Source organism: Pongo pygmaeus, chromosome 15 (assembly GCF_028885625.2).
Source record: "Pongo pygmaeus isolate AG05252 chromosome 15, NHGRI_mPonPyg2-v2.0_pri, whole genome shotgun sequence".
Lineage (NCBI taxonomy): Eukaryota > Metazoa > Chordata > Mammalia > Primates > Hominidae > Pongo > Pongo pygmaeus.
In genome coordinates this window covers 22,268,377-22,287,955 of record NC_072388.2, presented here as the reverse complement: position 1 = coordinate 22,287,955, position 19,579 = coordinate 22,268,377, and the positions used below count along the sequence as shown (strand labels likewise).

Sequence of the window (19,579 nt, the reverse complement as noted above, 5' to 3'; positions counted from 1 at the left end):
TTTTTGGAAGTGACTGATGCTCATACATGTGTTTGAACATTGCCTTATAGTATTCTCTGTGTCAATGGAAATGGAGAGTGTGCTAATAATTTACCTAGGGACTTAAAATGTGTTGACTAGAAAGCCACTAAGTAATTATGGGATGTTCTAATACTCTCATGTCTTGTGCCTGTAAGAATCAGATTTTTCTGCGTGTAGGGTAGGAGCTATAGATGTAATATAAGTAAATACCCTTTAGTGGCCCGGGGTAGTGGCTCACACGTGTAATCCCAGCACTTTGAGAGGCTGAGGCAGGTGGATTGCTTGAAACCAGGAGTTCAAGACCAGCCTGGGCAACATAGTGAGACCCCATCTCTAAAAAAAAAAAAAAAAAAAAAAATTAGCCAGGTGTTGGGGCTTGCACCTGTAGCTACTCGGGAGGGCTGAGGCAAGAGGATCATTTGAGCCCAGGAATTTGAGGCTGCAGTGAGCTGTGATCATGCTCCTGCATTACAGCCTGGGCAACAAAGCAAGACCATGTTTCAAGAAAACACCAGAAAACCCTTTAGCCCTGATTTTGAATAGAACATATCAGTATGAGTTCATGAGGTTTTATCTTCTGTCGCTATCCACCAAAAAGATCTAGAAACAATGACCAATCCAATATCAATGAACACTCCTAGCATCCAGATTGTGGTCTTAAAATGCCATTTCCCCCTGAAAGAAGCCAGAGCTTCTTAGAGAAAAAGCTGATTCCAGGTTTGGGGAAGGAAATGAACACGATGAGCATGGAGCAACTTATACCAGATAGCCAGGAAGCAAGGAGTATGTACCATGTCAAAAGGACTCAGCTCTTTTTGGCCTAGCTTCCATAGCCAAATGTGGGACAATTTGAACATTTAATAAGGTCAATTTAATAAACACTAAGTATGTTTAAATCCATGCGTTCATAATGTTTGTGTGTAACTAACTGGTTACCTTTTCCGAAGGATAATAGGAAATCAAATCATTATTTTGAAGATGGTAAATAAAGAATTAAGCAGTTATCTTGCTGTTCCTATATAAACGATACCACAGAGTAATGAAATAGAAGTGTCCATTTTATAAAATTATTGCAACTGTTATGACAACTCAAATATAGCTGTTTTGCAATCCCTAGTGAGTTAATGCATTTAGACACTGAATATCTGGGTCTGGATTCGTCAATGGGTAAATTGAAGGAAAAGAAAGGAATGGAGGGGGAATCTGTAGACTGATAGAGACTTGAAAGACATACGAAAAAAATTTTAAATGGGAGCAAAGCTAAACTATAGTGTCTAAGGATCTACATTTAGGTGATCAAACTATAAAAAAAAGCAAAGAAGTAATTATTACTCACCATAGTATCCACTATGGCAGGAAGGGGTGGCTATGATAGAGATGGGCAACAGGGTCGGGGCGGGGCGGGGCTGGGTTGGTGTCTGGCAAAGTTCTGTTTCTTTCCCTGGGTAGTGTTCCAAAGGTGTTCACTTTATGAAAGTTTATTCAGCCATACCTTTGTTTTAGATGGTTTTCTGTATCTGTGTTTTATTTTAAAATAAAAAGATTATAATGTGTTAACTATTTCATCAGTTATCTGGAGCTGAAGGGCATGCAGCCCAATTTTATTCTAATTAATAAAAATAATTTTTAAGGCTAACACTTTCTTGTCCCTGTGCATTTAGATACCAGAAAGGTGCCTGGAACTCCAGTTCCCTGCCTCTTAGCTGGAGGGATTTATTTTTAAATCTATTTTCTTTCTCTCCTAGATTTTATTTACATTGCTCATGTTCCTTTTAAACTGTAGAGTCAGCAATATGTAATATACGCTTACAGGGCCTACTGTAATCATTATAAAGTGGAAAGGTGATGATAGCTAACATGTATTAAATGGTTATTCGGTGCCAGGCATAGTTCTGAGTGCTTTATTCCACTGACTCGTTTAATCTTCCCAACAAGACTGTAAAGTGTAGGCATTTCCATTTTACAGATGAAGCAACTGAGAGGCACCTCTGGCTCGAGTCTACTATGTGTTTAATACCTGTGCTATGCTGCTTCTGATGGTATTCAGTTATCATATGCTATTTAAGAAGCTAAGGATTTGGCTGTATTTTATTATTATTTTTAAATTTTTAAATTTTATTTATTTTATTATTATTTTTTTGAGACGGAGTCTCACTCTGTCGCCCAGGCTGGAGTGCAGTGGCATGATCTCAGCTCACTGCAACCTCAGCCTCCCAGGTTCAAGTGATTCTCCCGCCTCAGCTTCCTGAGTAGCTGGAATTACAGGCATGGGCCACTATGCCCAGCTAATTTTTGTATTTTTAGTAGAGATGGGGTTTCACCATGTTGGTCTGGCTGGTCTCAAACTGCTGACCTCAGGTGATCTGCCCACTTCGGCCTCCCAAAGTGTGAGCCACCGCGCCTGGCCGGCTGTGTTTTAAAGTACAATATACTCCACTGCTAACTTTGTTCTAACCTCTGTTCCACTCTGACCTTTAGATTTTTACACATTCTGGCTGGTCACTGACATTTCCTGAGAACACTTGGTGTTTCCTCTTCTAGTTTTTTCCTTTGAGGGAGTTCCCAATAATTCCATTTTATTTGTTGAAGTTTGTTCCCTTTTTTCTGGGTAAAGACTACCATACTACCCACCTTAGGTTATACATCCCCTCAGCCTGATCCAGATTGCACAGAAGTTATCCTAAGCTGATGCCCCTGACTCATGTGAGATCATTGCACTGTTTTCCTGATTACTCTCCAAAGTTGATTTCAGATGAATTTAAGCTAAGACCTTGCTACTCTAAGCTGTAGTCCACAGACCGGCAGCATCAGCATTACCCAGGAGCTTGTAAGGAAAACAAAATCTTGAGGCTACTACAGACTTGCTGAGTGACAATCTGCATTTTAACAAGATCTCCAGGTGATTCAAAGGCACTTTTAAGTTTGAGAAACACAGAATAGGTGACTTTTTATTTATTTATTTTCGAGACAGAGTCTTGCTCTGTCCCCCAGGCTGGAGGGCAATGGCACGATCTCGGCCCACTGCAACCTCTGCCTCCCGAGTTCAAGTGATTCTCCTAAATAGCTGGGATTATAGGCACCTGCCATCATGCCTGGCAAATTTTTGTATTTTTGTAGAGAAGGGGTTTCGCCATGTTGGCCAGGCTGGTCTTGAACTCCTGACCTCAGGTGATCCGCCCTCCTTGGCCTCCCAAAGTGCTGGAATTACAGGCATGAGCCACTGCGCCCAGCAGAATAGGTGACTTCTAAGGTCCTTGCAGTTCTAGATGTCTATACTACTATGAAAGACATGTCTTTGCAGTTTTATCACTTTAACCCTTAGCTCTATTGTTTACTAACTGTGAAGCTTTGGACAAATTACTTGACCTCTCTGTGCCTTTGTTACTTCATCTGTAAAATGGTAATTCCCCCAAAGGGTTGTTAGGTATGTGCTTAGAACAGTGCCTTGTTGGGAATAGGTCCCCAAAATCTGGCCATAAACTGGCCCCAAAACTGGCCATAAGCAAAGTCTCTGCGGCAGTGTGACATGTTCGTGATGGCCGTGTTGCCCACACTGGAAGGTTATGGGGTTACCGGAATGAGGGCAAGGAACACCTGGCCCACCCAGGGTGGAAAACCGCTTAAAGTCGTTCTTAAACCACCAACAATAGCTTGAGTGATCTGTGCCTTAAGGACATGCTCCTGCTGCAGATAACTAGTCAGAGCCCCTCCCTTTATTTCGGCCCATCCCTGTTTCCCGTAAGGAATACTTTTAGTTAATCTATAATCTATAAAAACAACGCTTATCACCAACTTGCTGTCAATAAATACGTGGGTAAATCTCTATTCGAGGCTCTCAGCTCTGAAGGCTGTGGGACCTCTGATTTCCCACTCCACACCCCTATATTTCTGTGTGCGTGTCTTTAATTCCTCTGGTGCCACTGGGTTAGGGTCTCCCCGACTGAGCTGGTCTTGGCAAGTGGTGCCCATATGTGGGGGCTCGAATCCAGGTCTAAGTGTCGCCGGAGCAACAGTTGGAGAACGTGGAACTAAGCTGGAGGACACCCGAGTACTCTTAAAACAATCCCCGTGGTGAGTAAGAAGGGGAGCTCAGACGCATCAGGGTAACAGTGGGACAAGTGTGGGCTGTGGTTCGTTCCACCTTGGAACCTTTTCACACTGATGATGAGGAAGGAGAGTATAATGAAGTAACAGAAGAAGTAACAGAGCAGGTTTGTTTGCCAGCTAAAGCTAAAGTGGCAAAGGAGGGAGAGGTTCATCCCTACCCTTCTGCACCCATCATTATTATTTTGAAGAAAAAGAGTGGCCTGACTCTCCAGATCTTTCTTTTCCAGAGGTCACTGGGTGAAAAGTAGTTGCCCCAGTGACTCTTCAAGCAGCACCTCGAGCGACTGCTCTCAGTTCTATTCAGGCAGGAATTCAGCAAGCTAGACGAGAGGGTGATTTAGAGGCTTTGACAGTTGCCTGTGAGAATACACCCCCTAGATCAACATTATAGCTACATTTGAGCCTTTTCCTTTTAAATTACTCAAAGAATTTAAACAGGCTATTAATCAGTATGGACCAGGTTCTCCTTTTGTAATGGGACTGTTAAAGAATGTTGCTGTTTCCAGTCGGATGATTCCTACTGACTGGGATGCTCCTTCTAGAGCTTGTCTAACTCCTGCTCAGTTCTTACAATTTAAAACTTGGTGGGCAGATGAAGCTTCCATTCAGGCTGCTCGCAACGCCCAGTCCCAACCTCATATTAATATAACTGCAGACCAACTTTTCTGGGTCAGCGGCTGGGCTGGTTTAGATGCACAAGTGGTCATATAGGATGATGCCATGGAACAGCTTAGAGGAGTGTGCATTAGAGCTTGGGAAAAAAATCACTTCATGTGGAGAACAATACCCTTCCTTTAGTGTTGTAAAGCAGGGACCAAAAGAACCGTACGTGGATTTTATAGCTCAGTTACAGGAGTCTCTTAAAAAGGTGATTGCAGATTTGGCTGCTCAGTATATAGTGTTGCGGTTATTAGCTTTCGACAATGCTAATCCTGATTGCCAGGCTGCTCTGTGACCTGTTAGAGGGGAAGTACATTTAGTTGATTGTATCAAGACCTGTGATGGTATCAGAGGTAATCTGCATAAAGCTACTTTGTTGGCACAGGCAATGGCAGGACCAAGAGTGGATAAAGGAAATACTCCATTTCCTGGAGCTTGTTTTAACTGTGGGAAGCATGGTCATACTAAAAAAAGAATGTAGAAAAAATCAGCGAGTCAGGCCGCCAGATAGGGGAAAAAAGAAAACTGCTGAGCCTGAAATATGTCCAAAATGTAAAAAAGGAAAACATTGGGCTAATCAGCGTCACTCTGAGTTTGATAAAGATTGGAACCCGATTTTAGGAAACGCCGTGAGGGGCGCGTCCCAGGCTCCGTTCCAAACCGGGACATTTCTGGCTCAGGCCATTCCCTCACCCCTGTACAGTGTCTGTCCCTGCCACAGCCGGTAGTGCCGCAGTAGATTTATGCTGCGCAAAAGCTGTGAACCTTCTGCCTGGGGAACTCCCGCAAAAGGTTCCCAACAGACGGTTGACCCTTGCCAGCGGGGACGATAGGATTACTTCTAGGAAGGTCTAGTTTAAATTTAAAAGGGGTACAAATACGAACAGGAGTCATTGATTCAGATTCCAATGGGGAAATTCAAATTGTTATATCTACTTCTGTTCCCTGGAAAGCAGAGCCAGGAGAGTGCATAGCACAGCTCCTGATTGTGTCATATGTGGGAATGGGGAAAAGTGAAATTAAACAAACAGGAGGATTTGGAAGCACAAATAAACAAGGCAAAGCAGCTTATTGGGTAAATAAAATTACCGATAAACATCCTACCTGTGAAATAACTATTCAGAGAAAGAAATTTAAAGGTTTGGTAGATATAGGAGCAGACATTTCAATCATTTCTCTACAGCACTGGCCGTCCGCTTGGCCAATTCAACCTGCTCAATTTAACATAGTTGGAGTTGGCAAAGCCCCTGAAGTATATCAAAGTAGTTCTGTTTTGCATTGTGAAGGGCCCAATGGACAACCTGGGACTATTCAACCAGTTGTAACTTCTGTACCTATAAATTTATGGGGAAGAGATTTATTACAACAATGGGGAGCACAAGTTCTAATTCCAGAACAATTATATAGACCTCACAGTCAAATATGATGCATGAAATGAGGTATGTCCCTGGTGTGGGACTAGAAAACATTTGCAAGGTTTAAAAAAACCGCTTCAAGTGAAAAGACAGAAGTTCCCACCATGGTTTAGAATCTCATTTTTGATGGCGGCCATTGTTAAACCTCCAGACCTATACCTTTAAAATGGTTAACAGATAATGCCCCAGGCTATACTAGCCAATCTAAAGCTACATTTTTCTCTATATGGAATATTAAACACATTACTGGTATCCCATATAATTCTCAAGGACAAGCCATAGTGGAAATAATGAATCTCTCCCTAAAACAGCAGTTGCAAAAGCAGTGGGGGGAAAACAGGGAATATGGAACACCACAGATGCAACTGAATCTAGCATTATTAACTTTAAATTTTTTGAGCCTGCCCAAAGGCCAGATGTTATCAGCAGCAGAACAGCATCTACAGAAACCAGCTGCAAAGACAGAAGCAGAACAACTGGTTTGGTGGAGAGATCTGATAAGAGAAAGTTGGGAAATAGGTAAAATAATAAACTTGGGGTAGAGGTTATGCTTGTGTTTCTCCAGGCTAAAATCAACAGCTGATTTGGATATCATCAAGACACCTGAAACCTTATCATGAGCCAGATGCTGAGGAAGAGATTCTGGGAGGATCCCGAGGACCCCCTACTTGCAGCCATGTCAAGACTGATGCTGAGGAGGACCCCAACTGTCACAAGCAACACCCGTCGAACACAGCCACCCACCTGGGGACAGATCAAGAAGCTGTCACAGATGGTGGAAGAAAACCTGAGGAAAGTGGGACAACCAGTCACAATGAGTAATTTAATGGTAGCTATGATAGCGGTGATCACCATTGCCATGAGTATTTCTTCAACAAGGGCTGACACAGAGAACAATTATACTTATTGGGCATATTTATCAATCTTGGCTGGCAATAATGTCTGGATGTAATCACTCTATGACACAGTTACACATGCTTTCTGATCTCAGTATTTACCATAATAAATCTGCTCCTATAACTGAGGCATACCACCTTCAAAAACCTATTTGTAAACAGGATTGGACCCAGTTAGAAAAAATGAACGTACTTGTTTAGGAAGATTGCATTGCAGAACAGGCAGCAGGGCTGTGCAACGATTCCTATGGAATCATTATTAATTGGTCCCCTAAGGGGATGTTTAGCTTGAATTACACCTCTCAGTCTGCATGCCACAGCCACACTATGTTCAGCTGGTCTGAACAAAACGGTCAGATGGTAGAAATGATAAGAAGTATGGCAAGAGTTCCTATTATCTGGAAGCATGGCAGTATAGTGGCACCTTAGCCTCAAATGATATGGCCTGTTGTAGGAGCTAAACACAAGGATTTGTGGAAACCATTAATAGCTCTCAATAAGATCAAAATTTGGGAAAGAATAAAAAAGCATCTAGAAGGACACTCTACAAACTTGTCTTTGGATATTGCAAAATTAAAAGAACAAATATTTAAGGCATCCCAGGCACACCTGACCTTAATGCCAGGAAGTGGAGTGCTTGAAGGAGCTGCAGACATATTAGCAGCTAGTAACCCATTAAAATGGGTAAAAACACTTGGAAGCTCTGTGATTTCAATGATGATTGTGCTTTTAATTTGTGTTGTTTGTCTTTGTATAGTCCACAGATGCAGATCCCAACTCCTGCAAGTAGCTCACCGTGACAAAGCTGCCTTTGCTTTTATCGCTTTGCAAATCAAATAAGGGGGACATGTTGGGAACAGGCCCCCAAAATCTGGCCATAAACTGGCCCCAAAACTGGCCATAAACAAAATCTCTGCGGCACTGTGACATGTTCATGATGGCCATGACGCCCACGCTGGAAGGTTGTGGCTTCACCGGAATGAGGGCAAGGAACACATGGCCCACCCAGGGCAGAAAACCGCTTAAAGGTATTCTTAAACCATAAACAATAGCATGAGCGATCTGTGCCTTAAGGACATGTTCCTGCTGCAGATAACCAGCCAGAGCCCATCTCTTTATTTTGGCCCATCCCTTTGTTTCCCATAAGGAATACTTTTAGTTAATCTATAATCTATAAAAACAATGCTTATCACTGACTTGCTGTCAATAAACACGTGGGTAAATCTCTGTTCCAGGCTCTCAGCTCTGAAGGCTGTGAGACCCCTGATTTCCCACTCCACACCTCTATATTTCTGTGTGTGTCTTAAATTCCTCTAGCACTGCTGGGTTAAGGTCTCCCCGACCAAGCTGGTCTCAGCAGTGCCTGGCACACAGAAGGTGCTACAGAAGTGTTGTTAGCTGTCCTAATATTGAATATGCTTCCATGAATACTATGCAACTCCCAGTGCCAGGTCAGGCAGGGGGAAGAACAAATTTGAGAACTGACAATGAAGCCACTTCACTGGAGAATGGGGTTGTAGAGGTTTCTGCAATCTAAGTGGGAGATCAGGAATTTTAGGCTTGGGGGCTGTACTGAGCAGCTTGCTGAGGCCCCCCACTTTTTTTTTTTTTTTTGAGATGGAGTTTCGCTCTGTCGCCCAGGCTGGAGTGTGCAGTGGCGCGACCTTGGCTTACTGCAAGCTCTGCCTCCTGGGTTCACACCATTCTCCTGCCTCAGCTTCCCAAATAGCTAGGACTACAGGCACCCGCCACCACGCCTGGCTAATTTTTTTTTTTGTATTTTTAGTAGCGATGGGGTTTCACTGTGTTAGCCAGGATGGTCTCAATCCCCTGACCTCGTGATCTGCCTGCCTCAGCCTCCCAAAGTCCTGGGATTATAGGCGTGAGCCACCATGCCCAGCTTCACCTTTTTTTTTTTTTTTTTAAGAACTCAGGGCATAGAGTGGATAGTGCCTTCTCCCAGCAATTCCTATGTCTGTGACCCAGTGCTAGAGCTGCCTGTAAAACAGATCTTTGATTGTGCCAGGCTGTGCTTCTTCCAGGGGCTGGAAGAAGATTGTGAGACAGGTGTTAGAGGGAAGCCTGTGAAGATAGGTGGGAAATGAAAACAGCACAAATCTTGTGTAAAATAGATAAGCATCTCTTATTATTAGACAGTCTTTGTGGGAAGGTCTATGGCACATTGAAGATGTTAGTTAATATCAAATTGCTCATATTTTCTACAAGGTGGCTCCCCTATTCCCAGATGAGGGTGCTATGTCCTCTTGCTAGACTAGGGCCTCAGGTCACATTTTGTGCACACGTCTCTCCAGGGCTTCAAGCTCAGCCAACACCTCTTTGGGCAGATCTTGGTTGACCTGCTCTATCAGGTAGCTCCGAATGTCACGAACCTCCTGTTCCCAGAAGTCCTTGGGGAGGGAGAACAGCTGAGTGGTGTCTATAGCTCCGAGGCCGCTGAGATCCAAGGCTCCTTCCTTTGGCACCAGCCCAATGGGTGTCTCTCGGGCACTGTCCTCCCCCTCTAACCGCCGGCAGATCCAGTCTAGCACCCGAGCATTCTCCCCAAAGCCTGGCCACAGGAAGTGCCCTGCCTCATCACGCCGGAACCAGTTGACATGGAAGATACGGGGCAGCTGGGCCCCCTTGCGCCCTTCCATGCTCAGCCAGTGTTCCAGGTAGTGCCCGAAGTTGTAGCCAAAAAAGGGCCGCATGGCAAATGGGTCGTGCATGATGATCTTCCCTGGGGGGGAAGCAAGATGGGTAAGGAATCTTCCTTCTCACTGGGGAAGGGAAGGGCACCTGCATCCAGTTGGAGGAAGCTGTGAAAGGCTTATGGTTCTGAATATCTTCAGGGATGGGGAAAAGATAGAAGTGGGAAGAGGTGGGGCCATATCAGACTCCAGGGGTGGACAAAAGGAAGGTCTGGCTCTGGAAGGGAGAGAGGAGGTGCTGTGTGCACACAGAGGAGAGGGAGGAATGGCGAGGGTGCTCACCTTTGTGTTCTGCTGCAGCAGTGGACTCAGAGCGCATGGCGCTGCCCACAAACACCCCATGACGCCAGTTGAAGGCCTCGTATACCAGGGGTACCCCTAGATCACCAATGAACAGAGTCACAGGCAGCCCTTTTCTTTGGACCCTAACTCCAGCCCTTCCAGTGAGCTTGACTGGTACTCTCTCTCCTAAGACCTCGGCTATCCCATTTTCAGACCCTTTGCCTCCTCCCAAGTTTGCATTCACCAGGGGAGAACTCTGGAGACAGGTGAGATCCAGGCTGAGGCTCTGGATCAGAGGGAGGGAGGTAGTCCCTAATACAGAGATAGCCCTTTTGCCAAGAACATGGAGCTCATATGTTGTTTACCTTTTGGTCTGCGGCCACCAAAGATGATGGCGTCAATGGGGACACCCTCTGGGGCCTCCCAGGCTGGGTCCATGATGGGGCACTGGCGAGCCGGGGCACAAAATCGAGAGTTGGGATGTGCACAGGGCTCCTTGTCACCTGGCAGAGGAAATACAAACACTGTTATTTCCAAGGTCATGTCGACCCCCAGCACACACATACATGGGCACACATTCTTGCAGGGTTTTTTTTTTTTTTTTTTTGCCTCATCAGCTGCCTAGAACCTTGTGTGATAAGGAGCAGAAAGAAGGGAGCCAGGGCATCTCCAAGAGCTCAGGTTATTTAGCCATGAAGGTGCGGCCAGCTGAGCTATGTGAGAAAAGAGTGGGAGAGGAATTGGGGTTTGGCAGGGCACTAATGTTTGTGCCAAGCTACTGGCACTTGACACTGACCAGGGCTCAAGGGAATGGGGTTTGATATGGGCATAAGGTTATAATAATTTTTCCCCCAGAAACTATTACATTATTTGTGAGATTACTATTTAAATAAATACCCAAACCTAAAGCAAAAACTGAGAATGTCAGCTTAGTACTTCAGACAATTGGCTTTCCTTCGGCAAACTGGGGAAGACAGACTCTCCTAAGTTATCAAAATGCAAATAAGAATTTATTTTATCTTTTTATTTTTGAGGCAGAGTCTTGCTCTGTTGCCCAGGCTGTAGTGCAGTGGTGCAATCTCGGCTTACTGCAACCTCCGCCTCCCAGGTTCAAACAATTCTCCTGCCTCAGCCTCCCCAATAGCTGGGATTACAGGCACCCACCACCATGCCTGGCTGATTTTTTTGTATTTTTAATAGAGATGGGGTTTCACCATGTTGGCCAGGCTGGTTTCAAACCCCTGACCTTAGGTGATCTGCCTACCTCGGCCTCCCAAAGTAGTAGGATTACAGGCATGAGCCACTGCGCCTGGCCTGATTTTATTTATTTAATAAATTTATTTATGAGACGGAGTCTCACTCTGTCACCAGGCTGGAGTGCAGTGGCACCATCTCGTCTCACTGCAACCTCTGCTTCCTGGGATCAAGCGATTTTCCTGCCTCCTGAGTAGCTGGGATTACAGGTGTGAGCCACCATGCTCGGCTAATTTTTGTATTTTATTAGAGACGGGTTTTTGCCATGTTGCCAGGCTGGTCTCGAACTCCTGACCTCAGGTGATCCAACCGCCTCGGCCTCCCAAAGTGCTGGGATTACAGATGTGAGTCACTGTGCCCAGCAAGGAATTGATTTTAAAGCTAACAAAATGTTGGTGATTTCCCTGCCTTGCTTAGACCCTGATGAAGTGATAGGGCTTGAAAAAGAGAGATAGGGATATCACATGGGTAGGGATAACCTCAGGAGCCTAGGTCACACTTGGCACCTTCAGGTGTCCTGGAGGGGGGTTGGGACTAAGTCAGTGGCACATGTATGAAGCACCACTGTGTGGCCCCTGAGTGGACATGGCGCCTTCTCTGCTGGAGGTTGCTGGTCAGACCTGGGGAGTGGGGAAGCCACGGGGCCAAAATCCCCACCCTCTCCCATCCGCCAGCTTCTGCCTGCCATCGCAGATAAGAGCCATCCTTCATCAGCCCTCAGTGCAGGATCCTAACACAGGGTATTATTCTGGGAATTGAAGCTGGGGACAAGATGCCCTAGTTATGCCCCCAAATCTGGAGATGATGAAAGGGTTGGGGAAATAGCCTGTGGGGAAAGATGAAAGTTTCTTGGATTTCTCAGTTGGGTGGGAAGGCTGAGGGGGGCTTAATGATGGTGTTAGTAAAAATAAAGGGTGATTAGATGAAGCAAGGAGGGTGACTGCTAGGCCAGCCTGGCAAACCTGAATATAGGGTTCAGTGACCACAAGGCCAGCCTCCCCTCCCATGCTCTTCTTTGCCCCTGCCTCTTGGTGTCTGGACTGCCTGACTGCAGAAGGCCATGGAAAAAATACTGAAGGTCCAGAGTGCAGGGCTGAGGGAGAAGTGGGACTCCCAGGTGCCCAGAGTAATGACAGGATTCAGAAACTAGCTTCTGGGAAAGACTCAAGCACTGACCTGATTTTGTAGGAAGGACTGGGGTGAATGCTTTGGAGGGACAGGAGAAGGGTGAGGGTAACAATACTGACCTTTAGACAGTGGTTATTATACAGGGGACAGTGGGAGCCAAGTGGCAGGAGGAGAGTTGGAGCAGAGGAGGCAGTTTTCCTCTTTTCCTAATGGGCCAAACTTTATGGATAGTGCTTGGAGCCCAATACCTTCTGTAAGAATGTTCAAAAGTCCTTCCTTTTCCTTTCATTAAAAAAAATCCAGCCTGTATTTATTATTGAGAATTTACTGTGTATTTGTCAGTGTGCTAAACCCTTTTTATGCACTATTTAATCCTCCAACAACCTCATGAGATGGGTACTATCACGACTACCCTCATTCAACTGATGTGGAAACTAAAGCTTAGGGAAGTTGAGCAACTTAGCCAGATCACAAAACCAGTGACTGGTGGAGTTGGGACATGAACTGAGATTTTGCCTGGGACTGGAAACTGCAAACGTTCATGACTTCTGTACCTCCTGGCAGTCCTAGAAGATGGTTGGAGGTTGTGGAGAAAGCTTTTCCACCATTAAGGTGCTGAGGCCTGGAGGCTGTGCCACACCTTCCCCACCGCACATACCAGGTTTCCAGTGTTTGCCCAGCCAGGAGGTCACAGTAACACCAGGTGGAAGAGGCTGGTCAATGCCCTCCCAGTACACGCCACCATCGCTGGTCTCAGCCACATTGGTAAAAATAGTGTTACTCTGGATTGTAGCCATGGCGTTGGGATTGGTGGTGGCAGAGGTACCAGGGGCAACCCCAAAGAAGCCATTCTCAGGGTTGATGGCCCGGAGTCGACCTGTTAGGAGAAGTGAAAGAAAGGAAGGACCAAACAAGGAAAACTTGAGATGTAAGACCAAAGAAGGTCCTGCTCCACCCCACCCTGTCCTGAGATGGACCCAAGATCTGATGAGGAAAGGCTGTCTCTAGGGTGGCTGGGCTGCCAGAGGAATGGAGCAGGGTTGGGTGTTCAGGAAACTTTCTCACTGACAAAGTCACTGTGAACACTACAGAGGAGACCCCGAGGCTCTGACAAGAGCCAGAACCAAGAGTGTGATCTGAGGGTCCCTCACCTTCACTGTCAAACCTCATCCAAGCAATGTCATCCCCCACACACTCCACTTTCCAGCCTGGCAGTGCGGGCCGCATCATAGCCAGGTTGGTCTTGCCACAGGCACTAGGGAAGGCGGCTGCCACATAGCGCTTCTTCCCTGCAGGGCTAGTGATGCCCAGGATCTGTGCATTGGGGAGAGAGGGAATAAGAAAGAGGTCACCAAAGGTCAGGGCATGGTCTGCATGGGGAAGGGCAGCTAGGGTCTAATAGGGAGGACCAATGTTTATTCACTATATAAGTGATTGCCCTGCCATCAGGCCTGGGTTAGTGGCAGGGGAAACCTCAACATTCAGCAGCCTGAGGCCAAAGCTTTGGGCCTTCAAGTAGAGTCCCCGCCCACCAGCCTGGCACCTGGCAGGAGGGACGTGAGGCTGAGGCAGACTGGCCAGGCCCCACCCCTGCCCTGTCCCCGGCAGCTGCCCTGCCTCTCACCAGGCCCTCACCAGCATGTGCTCTGCCAGCCAGCCCTCATCCCGGGCCAGCCGAGAGGCGATGCGTAGGGCAAAGCACTTCTTGCCCAGCAGGGAGTTGCCACCATAGCCGCTGCCGAAGGAGACGATCTCCCGCTGGTCGGGCACGTGGCCAATCAGGGTTTTCTCTGGGTTGCACGGCCACTTGCTCACCGGCTCCCCTGGGGACAATGGGGTCATGGGGCTGCTGGCAGCGGCATCAGGAACTGGGGTGTCAGGGGCCAGAGGGATCAGGGATTGGCAGGAGAGACACTTGGGAGCAGTAGCAGCACCAAGAGGTGGCTGAAGCTCCCCACCTCATAACCATCAGCTTCCATGCCCCTATTCTTGGACACGGATTTTTCTCAATCTTGTGCAAAGTGCTCTGCAAACACAGCCTCATCCCTCTGCTGGGACTGCTGCTCTGGATCTTGGGAATTAGGTTGCCAGAGAGGACAGGTTCTTAGGGTCTGTGGAGAGGTAGGATTTGGGATTTCCTCCGAGTACAAGAAGGCCTCTGTGTCCCCCTTGGGGCAGAGCAGGTGCTTACCTTGTCCTGTCAGGGGCTGGCCCACGGAGTGCAGACACTTGACAAAGTCACCATCTCCCAGGGCCTGAAGCACGGGTGTCCCCAGTCGGGTCATAATACGCATGCTTGCTACCACATAGGCTGAGTCAGTGAGCTGCACCCCGATGCGGGACAGCGGGGAGCCCACAGGACCCATGCTGAATGGAAGCACGTACATGGTGCGGCCTGTGGAGGAAGGCATCCCCTGGATGAAGGGTTCCAAACCTGTTCATGTCTTCCATGCCCTTGCCACTGTGCCTCTGCCCTGGTTACCCTGCATGCAGCCTGGAAACCTCTCATCCACAGCTCGCTGGAAATCAGCTGGGGACATCCAGTTGCCCAGCTGCCCACGGGCCCCACCAGCCGGGAGAGGTACCGTGTCCCGCTGAGAAGGAGTTACAATCACCGTCTTGCTCTCTACTCGTGCCACATCCTTGGAGTCTGTGCGGGCCAGCCAGCTGGGGGAGAGGGGATTGTCAGGAAGATGGTGGCCAGCAGGTTTCCCTTGTCCCCAGACCTACTTTTTCAAGTCCAGCTTTGACTCCAGGTCTTCTGTTGGCCTTATTTTTCCCCACCCAATCACATCTCAGTCCCTTCCTCCAGGTTTTGTCCCATCTAAGGGGTGTTCCCCAAGGTCCCAGCCCTCTGGGGGTCTCTGCCCCTGGCAAAAGCTCCCTGAACTGGTGAGGAAAAAAAAAAAAAAGCAAAGGATCTTATTTATATCAGCTTCTTCATTTAACATTAAAATAAAATACAAACTACAAACCAGGCTGTGTGCAGTGGCTCATGCCTGTAATCCCAGCACTTTGGGAAGCTGAGGTGGGTGGATCACTTGAGGTTAGGAGTTTGAGACCAACCTGGCCAACATGGTGAAACCCTGTCTCTACTAAAAATACAAAAATCAGCTGGGCGTGGTGGCACATGCCTGTAATCCCAGCTACTCCGGAGGCTGAGGCAGGAGAATTGCTTGAACCCGGGAGGCAGAGGTTGTTGTGAGCTGAAATCATGCCACTGCACTCCAGCCTGGGTGATACAGTGAGACTCCGTCTCAAAAGAAAAAAAAAAATCCCAGTTTCTTTTTTTTTTTTGAGACAGAGTTTCGCTCTTATTGCCCAGGCTGGAGTGCAATGACGCGATCTTGGCTCACTGCAACCTCCGCCTCTTGGGTTTAAGTGATTCTCCTGCCTCAGCCTCCCAAGTAGCTGGGATTACAGGCATACGCCGCCATGCTGGGCTAATTTTTGTATTTTTTTTTTTTTTTTCAGTAGAGACGGGGTTTCTCCATGTTGGTCAGGCTGGTCTCAAACTCCCGACACCTGGTGATCCACCCACCTTGGCCTCCCAAAGTGCTGGGATTATAGGCGTGAGCAAATCCCAGTTTCTCAGTCCGTTTACCCCAAAGCTCTCATTCTTAGTCATTCCATTGGGATGTTCTAGTTAAGTTGATTTTGCCTTGGTGAACCCAAAGTGGCCTCAGTGCACCTATCTTGCAAGTTGTGGAGCCCAAGGCTTACCAGTTATTGTACTTGGGGAGCTTTCGGATGAGGCCCTGCTGCTCCAGCAGGGTCAGTGTGGCAGTATTCTCAGCCTCAGTTCCATCACAGATGTGGATGCCCTCTGGTTGGCACAGGCGGGCACTGTGCTCTACAAAATCTCGAATGCCAGTGGGAAGCTGGCCCAGATCTCCACTAAGCACTCGCAGGGTCTGGATGCTACGGCATGATGGCCAGCCCAAGGGGCTCAGCCCATGCCGGCTAAGCCTATAGGAGAAACAGAGGCAATGAGCTAGCTGCTGTCATCGAGAGTGGACAAGGCGGGTGGTGGAGAGACAGAAAGCTTGGGCTGCAGCCTGCTAAAACATGTCTGCATGCAGGGACCATGAAGAGCAGGTTGCAGTTGGTGTGTGGGATGTGTTCAGGACACATGTATCTTGTAGCCTTTATAAGGCTTGAGGAGGGTGTCTCCTGCTCAGCGAGGGACAGATATGGCCAAATGAGCAAAAAAGGCACATGCCTGGCTGTGTGGAAGTATACATGTAGGCATGCTAATGTTACTGCTTGTATAGCCCATGCCCATGTTTAACTGTTTAATCAAGTTTAGAAATAAATAGGGAGATGGCTGGGCATGGTGGCTCACGCCTGTAATCCCAGCACTTTGGGAGGCTGAGGCAGGTGGATCACAAGGTCAGGAGATCAAGACCATACTGGTCAACATGGTGAAACCCCATCTACTAAAAATATAAAAATTAGCCGGATGTGGTGGCGTGTGCCTGTAGTCCTAGCTACTCAGGAGGCTGAGGCAGGAGAATCGCTTGAACCCGGGAGGTGGAGGTTGCAGTGAGCCGAGATTGCGACACCGCACTCCAGCCTGCACGACAGAGTAAGACTCTGTCTCAAAAAAAAAAAAAAAAAAAAAAAAGAAATGAGTAAGGGCCTTTGGCCCAAGTGTCAAGACAAGAAGTTGGGCCCAGGTGACAACTTCATATGTCTGGTGTTTGAAGCCTCATCCATTTTATTTCCATTTTCAAGTATAGTTTTTTATAAATTAAAATGTCAGCTGTTTTTATTCTTTCCTTCTGGTGTGTATGCTGTAAGACTATGAAAGCTTCAAGCAAAGGTCCCAGTCCTTCCAGTGCCAGGTTTCCAGATGAGGGCTCTTGCACAGAGAATAGGTGACTGGATGCTGGGCTTCCAGGCCTTGATCTGCTGCTGCCCACTTGGACCAACAATGATTGCATAAAATGTTGCCCTGGGGTAAGTTTTTTGAACTCTGCGGAAGGTTGACCACTGGGGAATGAGTGTCACTGGCTGGGGTTCATGGGCTTAATTCTCAGGAGGTCAGCGTCCTGTTGTCTGTCCTCTCATGGCCCTGGGAGACAGGGAAGCAAGGTCTGCTCTGATTGGCCTGGACTCAAGGTGGAGTAAGCCCGAGAGAGCAAAGACCATGAAAGGGATGTTACTCTCCTCCTCTACCAAGGCCTCGCCCATCAGAAACTGCCCCTACGCCCAGGACCACGTGACCCCGTGCTTCCCCTGGCTCTCCTTCCTAGAGGCCACATGCCTAGAGAGCTTTGGTGTTGGTGGGAGGGTGGAACAGCAGCCTGCTGGCAGCTCAGACCCAGCGGGTGTTAGCCTGGGGAAGGGAGAAAGCTCAGAGCATGGATGCGGGAGCTTGAGTCTGTCTGGGGTAGAAGCTGCGGTGGTTTCCGCTAAAGCAGGACAGATGATCAGTGTGGCCCCAGGGGCAGGGGAGGAGGGCTACTGGGACCTGGGTCTGTTCCTGCCTCAGAGGGAAGTTCTCCGTGAGCATCAATTTTCAAGCACACAGTCTTGAGGACAGCCTCTCTCTCCCTGGAGCCTGGCTCACGTTATCTCTTGTGAAGCCCCCACACCCTCCTACAGCCCTCTAAGTGGGACCTTTCCTTCAGAGACCACCCACAAGGGCTGCCCAAGTGGAACGGGCTGTGCGACAGATGTGGGTCACTTCCGACTCTGGGACAAAAGCTAAAAAGAGAGGCCTCAGAGAATAAATAGGAGACTAAGAGGACGGGCAGACAAACAGGACGAGCCTGGGGGCTCCAGGCCTGGACAGAGGAAGAAGCCAGCCATGTAAGAAACGAAGGCAACTTGGCGCCCTCCTCCCACCTTGCTTGCCTCCCTCCTCTGGCCCCAGGTCCCTCGGGCTGCTCTGGACTTCCAGCTAGGTTTCAGTCCTTTCAGTCCGGGAGAGCCCAGGAATGGATATTTAACCTTCCACCTTCTTTAGGGGGCTCTGAGCTCAGTCTCCCGGGGCTCACGTACCCTTGTCCCCAGGGCCCTGCTGCCTCTCGAAGTACCCTGGGGCGCTGGCTGAGAACCCGTTAGAGGTCCGAGGGAGGTATCTGGGAAGGAAAGGAGGATATGCGGAGACCCGGCTCAGCAGAGAGGAGCGAGGAGGGAGAGGAAGTTCTGAGAGTGGCAGATAGAGATCGCGAGGTCAGAGGCGAGCGAGGCAGAGAAGGGGAGGTGCAGGCGGAAACGAGGAGCACCGGCCGGCTGCCCTCCCAAGAGACGCGCGGCGCGGGAGGCTGGACCCACAGCAGTCGCCCCTGCCCGCCTCCGCCTAGGATGGGAAACCTGGCGGAGGCTGAGAGCAGGAGAGCGCCACTGGCAGCCCCGAGGGGGCAAGCGCAGCGGAAGGTGCGGGTGGGCCCCGGGCCGGGGGTGACTCACCGCAGGCCGGGGCGGTACAATGCGGCCATGGCACCTGGGCAGGGGCTGCGGGGTGGCCAGGAACCGAGCGGAGCCGGGGAGGTATGGAAGGCGGGGAAGGAGGGAGCGCGGCGAAGCGAGCCACAGCAGAGGCTGGCGGGAGGCGCTTAAAAAGGAGGGGGGCAGGCGCGGAGGCGGAACCTGGTAGGGCTGGCACTAGCTTTCCTCCGCCCCGCCGGCAGGCCAGCTCCCTCGGCCCCGGGGCTCCAGGCTGCAGGTCAGCCCAGCCGCCGCCCCAACCCCTGCCTCCCAACCGCCAAACCCACCTCTCCCATTGGAGGACTGGGTCCACTCTTCGGCTCCCGACTTCGAGGCCCCGCCCCCCCATCCGCCACCGCCCTCCCAGCCGCACATGATGTAACTTTGAGGACTCTTGCTCCCGGGAGAGACACTAGGTGGCAAACAAGCTAGGAACGAGGGGCGAGGCCAGGGGCGGGAGACCACAGGGGCCAGACGTCTAGAAGTTAGGGGGTTGGGCATTGCCTTTCCAGTTCCTCCTCCTGGGGACGCGACACCCTGAGTCCTGGGCCTTTCTGTAGTCCAAGTGCCCAATGCTAAGGTCCGCTTAGTCCCCAACTCCTAAATCCCCGTTTCTCCTCCTGATCAAGGCTCCTTTCTGCCTTACCATGAAATGGTGGAGTCTCTC

General features: G+C 48.9%; 1 protein-coding gene across 5 annotated transcripts; it reads right to left on the bottom strand.

The window, feature by feature from the left end:
* Nucleotides 1-9,218: 9,218 nt before the first annotated feature.
* PCK2 (phosphoenolpyruvate carboxykinase 2, mitochondrial) lies at nt 9,219-19,260 on the bottom strand. Of its 5 annotated transcripts, XM_054448931.2 has the most exons (11): nt 19,075-19,133; nt 18,484-18,563; nt 16,198-16,443; nt 14,957-15,141; nt 14,666-14,869; nt 14,110-14,297; nt 13,626-13,788; nt 13,133-13,351; nt 10,458-10,595; nt 10,093-10,188; nt 9,219-9,839 (listed from the first exon to the last, which is right to left on the bottom strand). In XM_054448931.2, exons 4-11 carry the CDS (start codon nt 15,012-15,014, stop codon nt 9,385-9,387), a joined length of 1,521 nt encoding a protein of 506 aa, XP_054304906.1. In that variant the 5' UTR covers nt 15,015-15,141; nt 16,198-16,443; nt 18,484-18,563; nt 19,075-19,133; the 3' UTR covers nt 9,219-9,384. The 5 variants fall into 5 exon arrangements, with proteins under 5 accessions (XP_054304906.1, XP_054304909.1, XP_054304908.1 ...); XM_054448934.2 differs by lacking the exons at nt 18,484-18,563; nt 19,075-19,133 and adding an exon at nt 19,200-19,260; XM_054448933.2 differs by lacking the exon at nt 18,484-18,563 and having other exon boundaries at nt 18,895-19,197.
* Between the last annotated feature and the right edge of the window lie 319 nt (nt 19,261-19,579).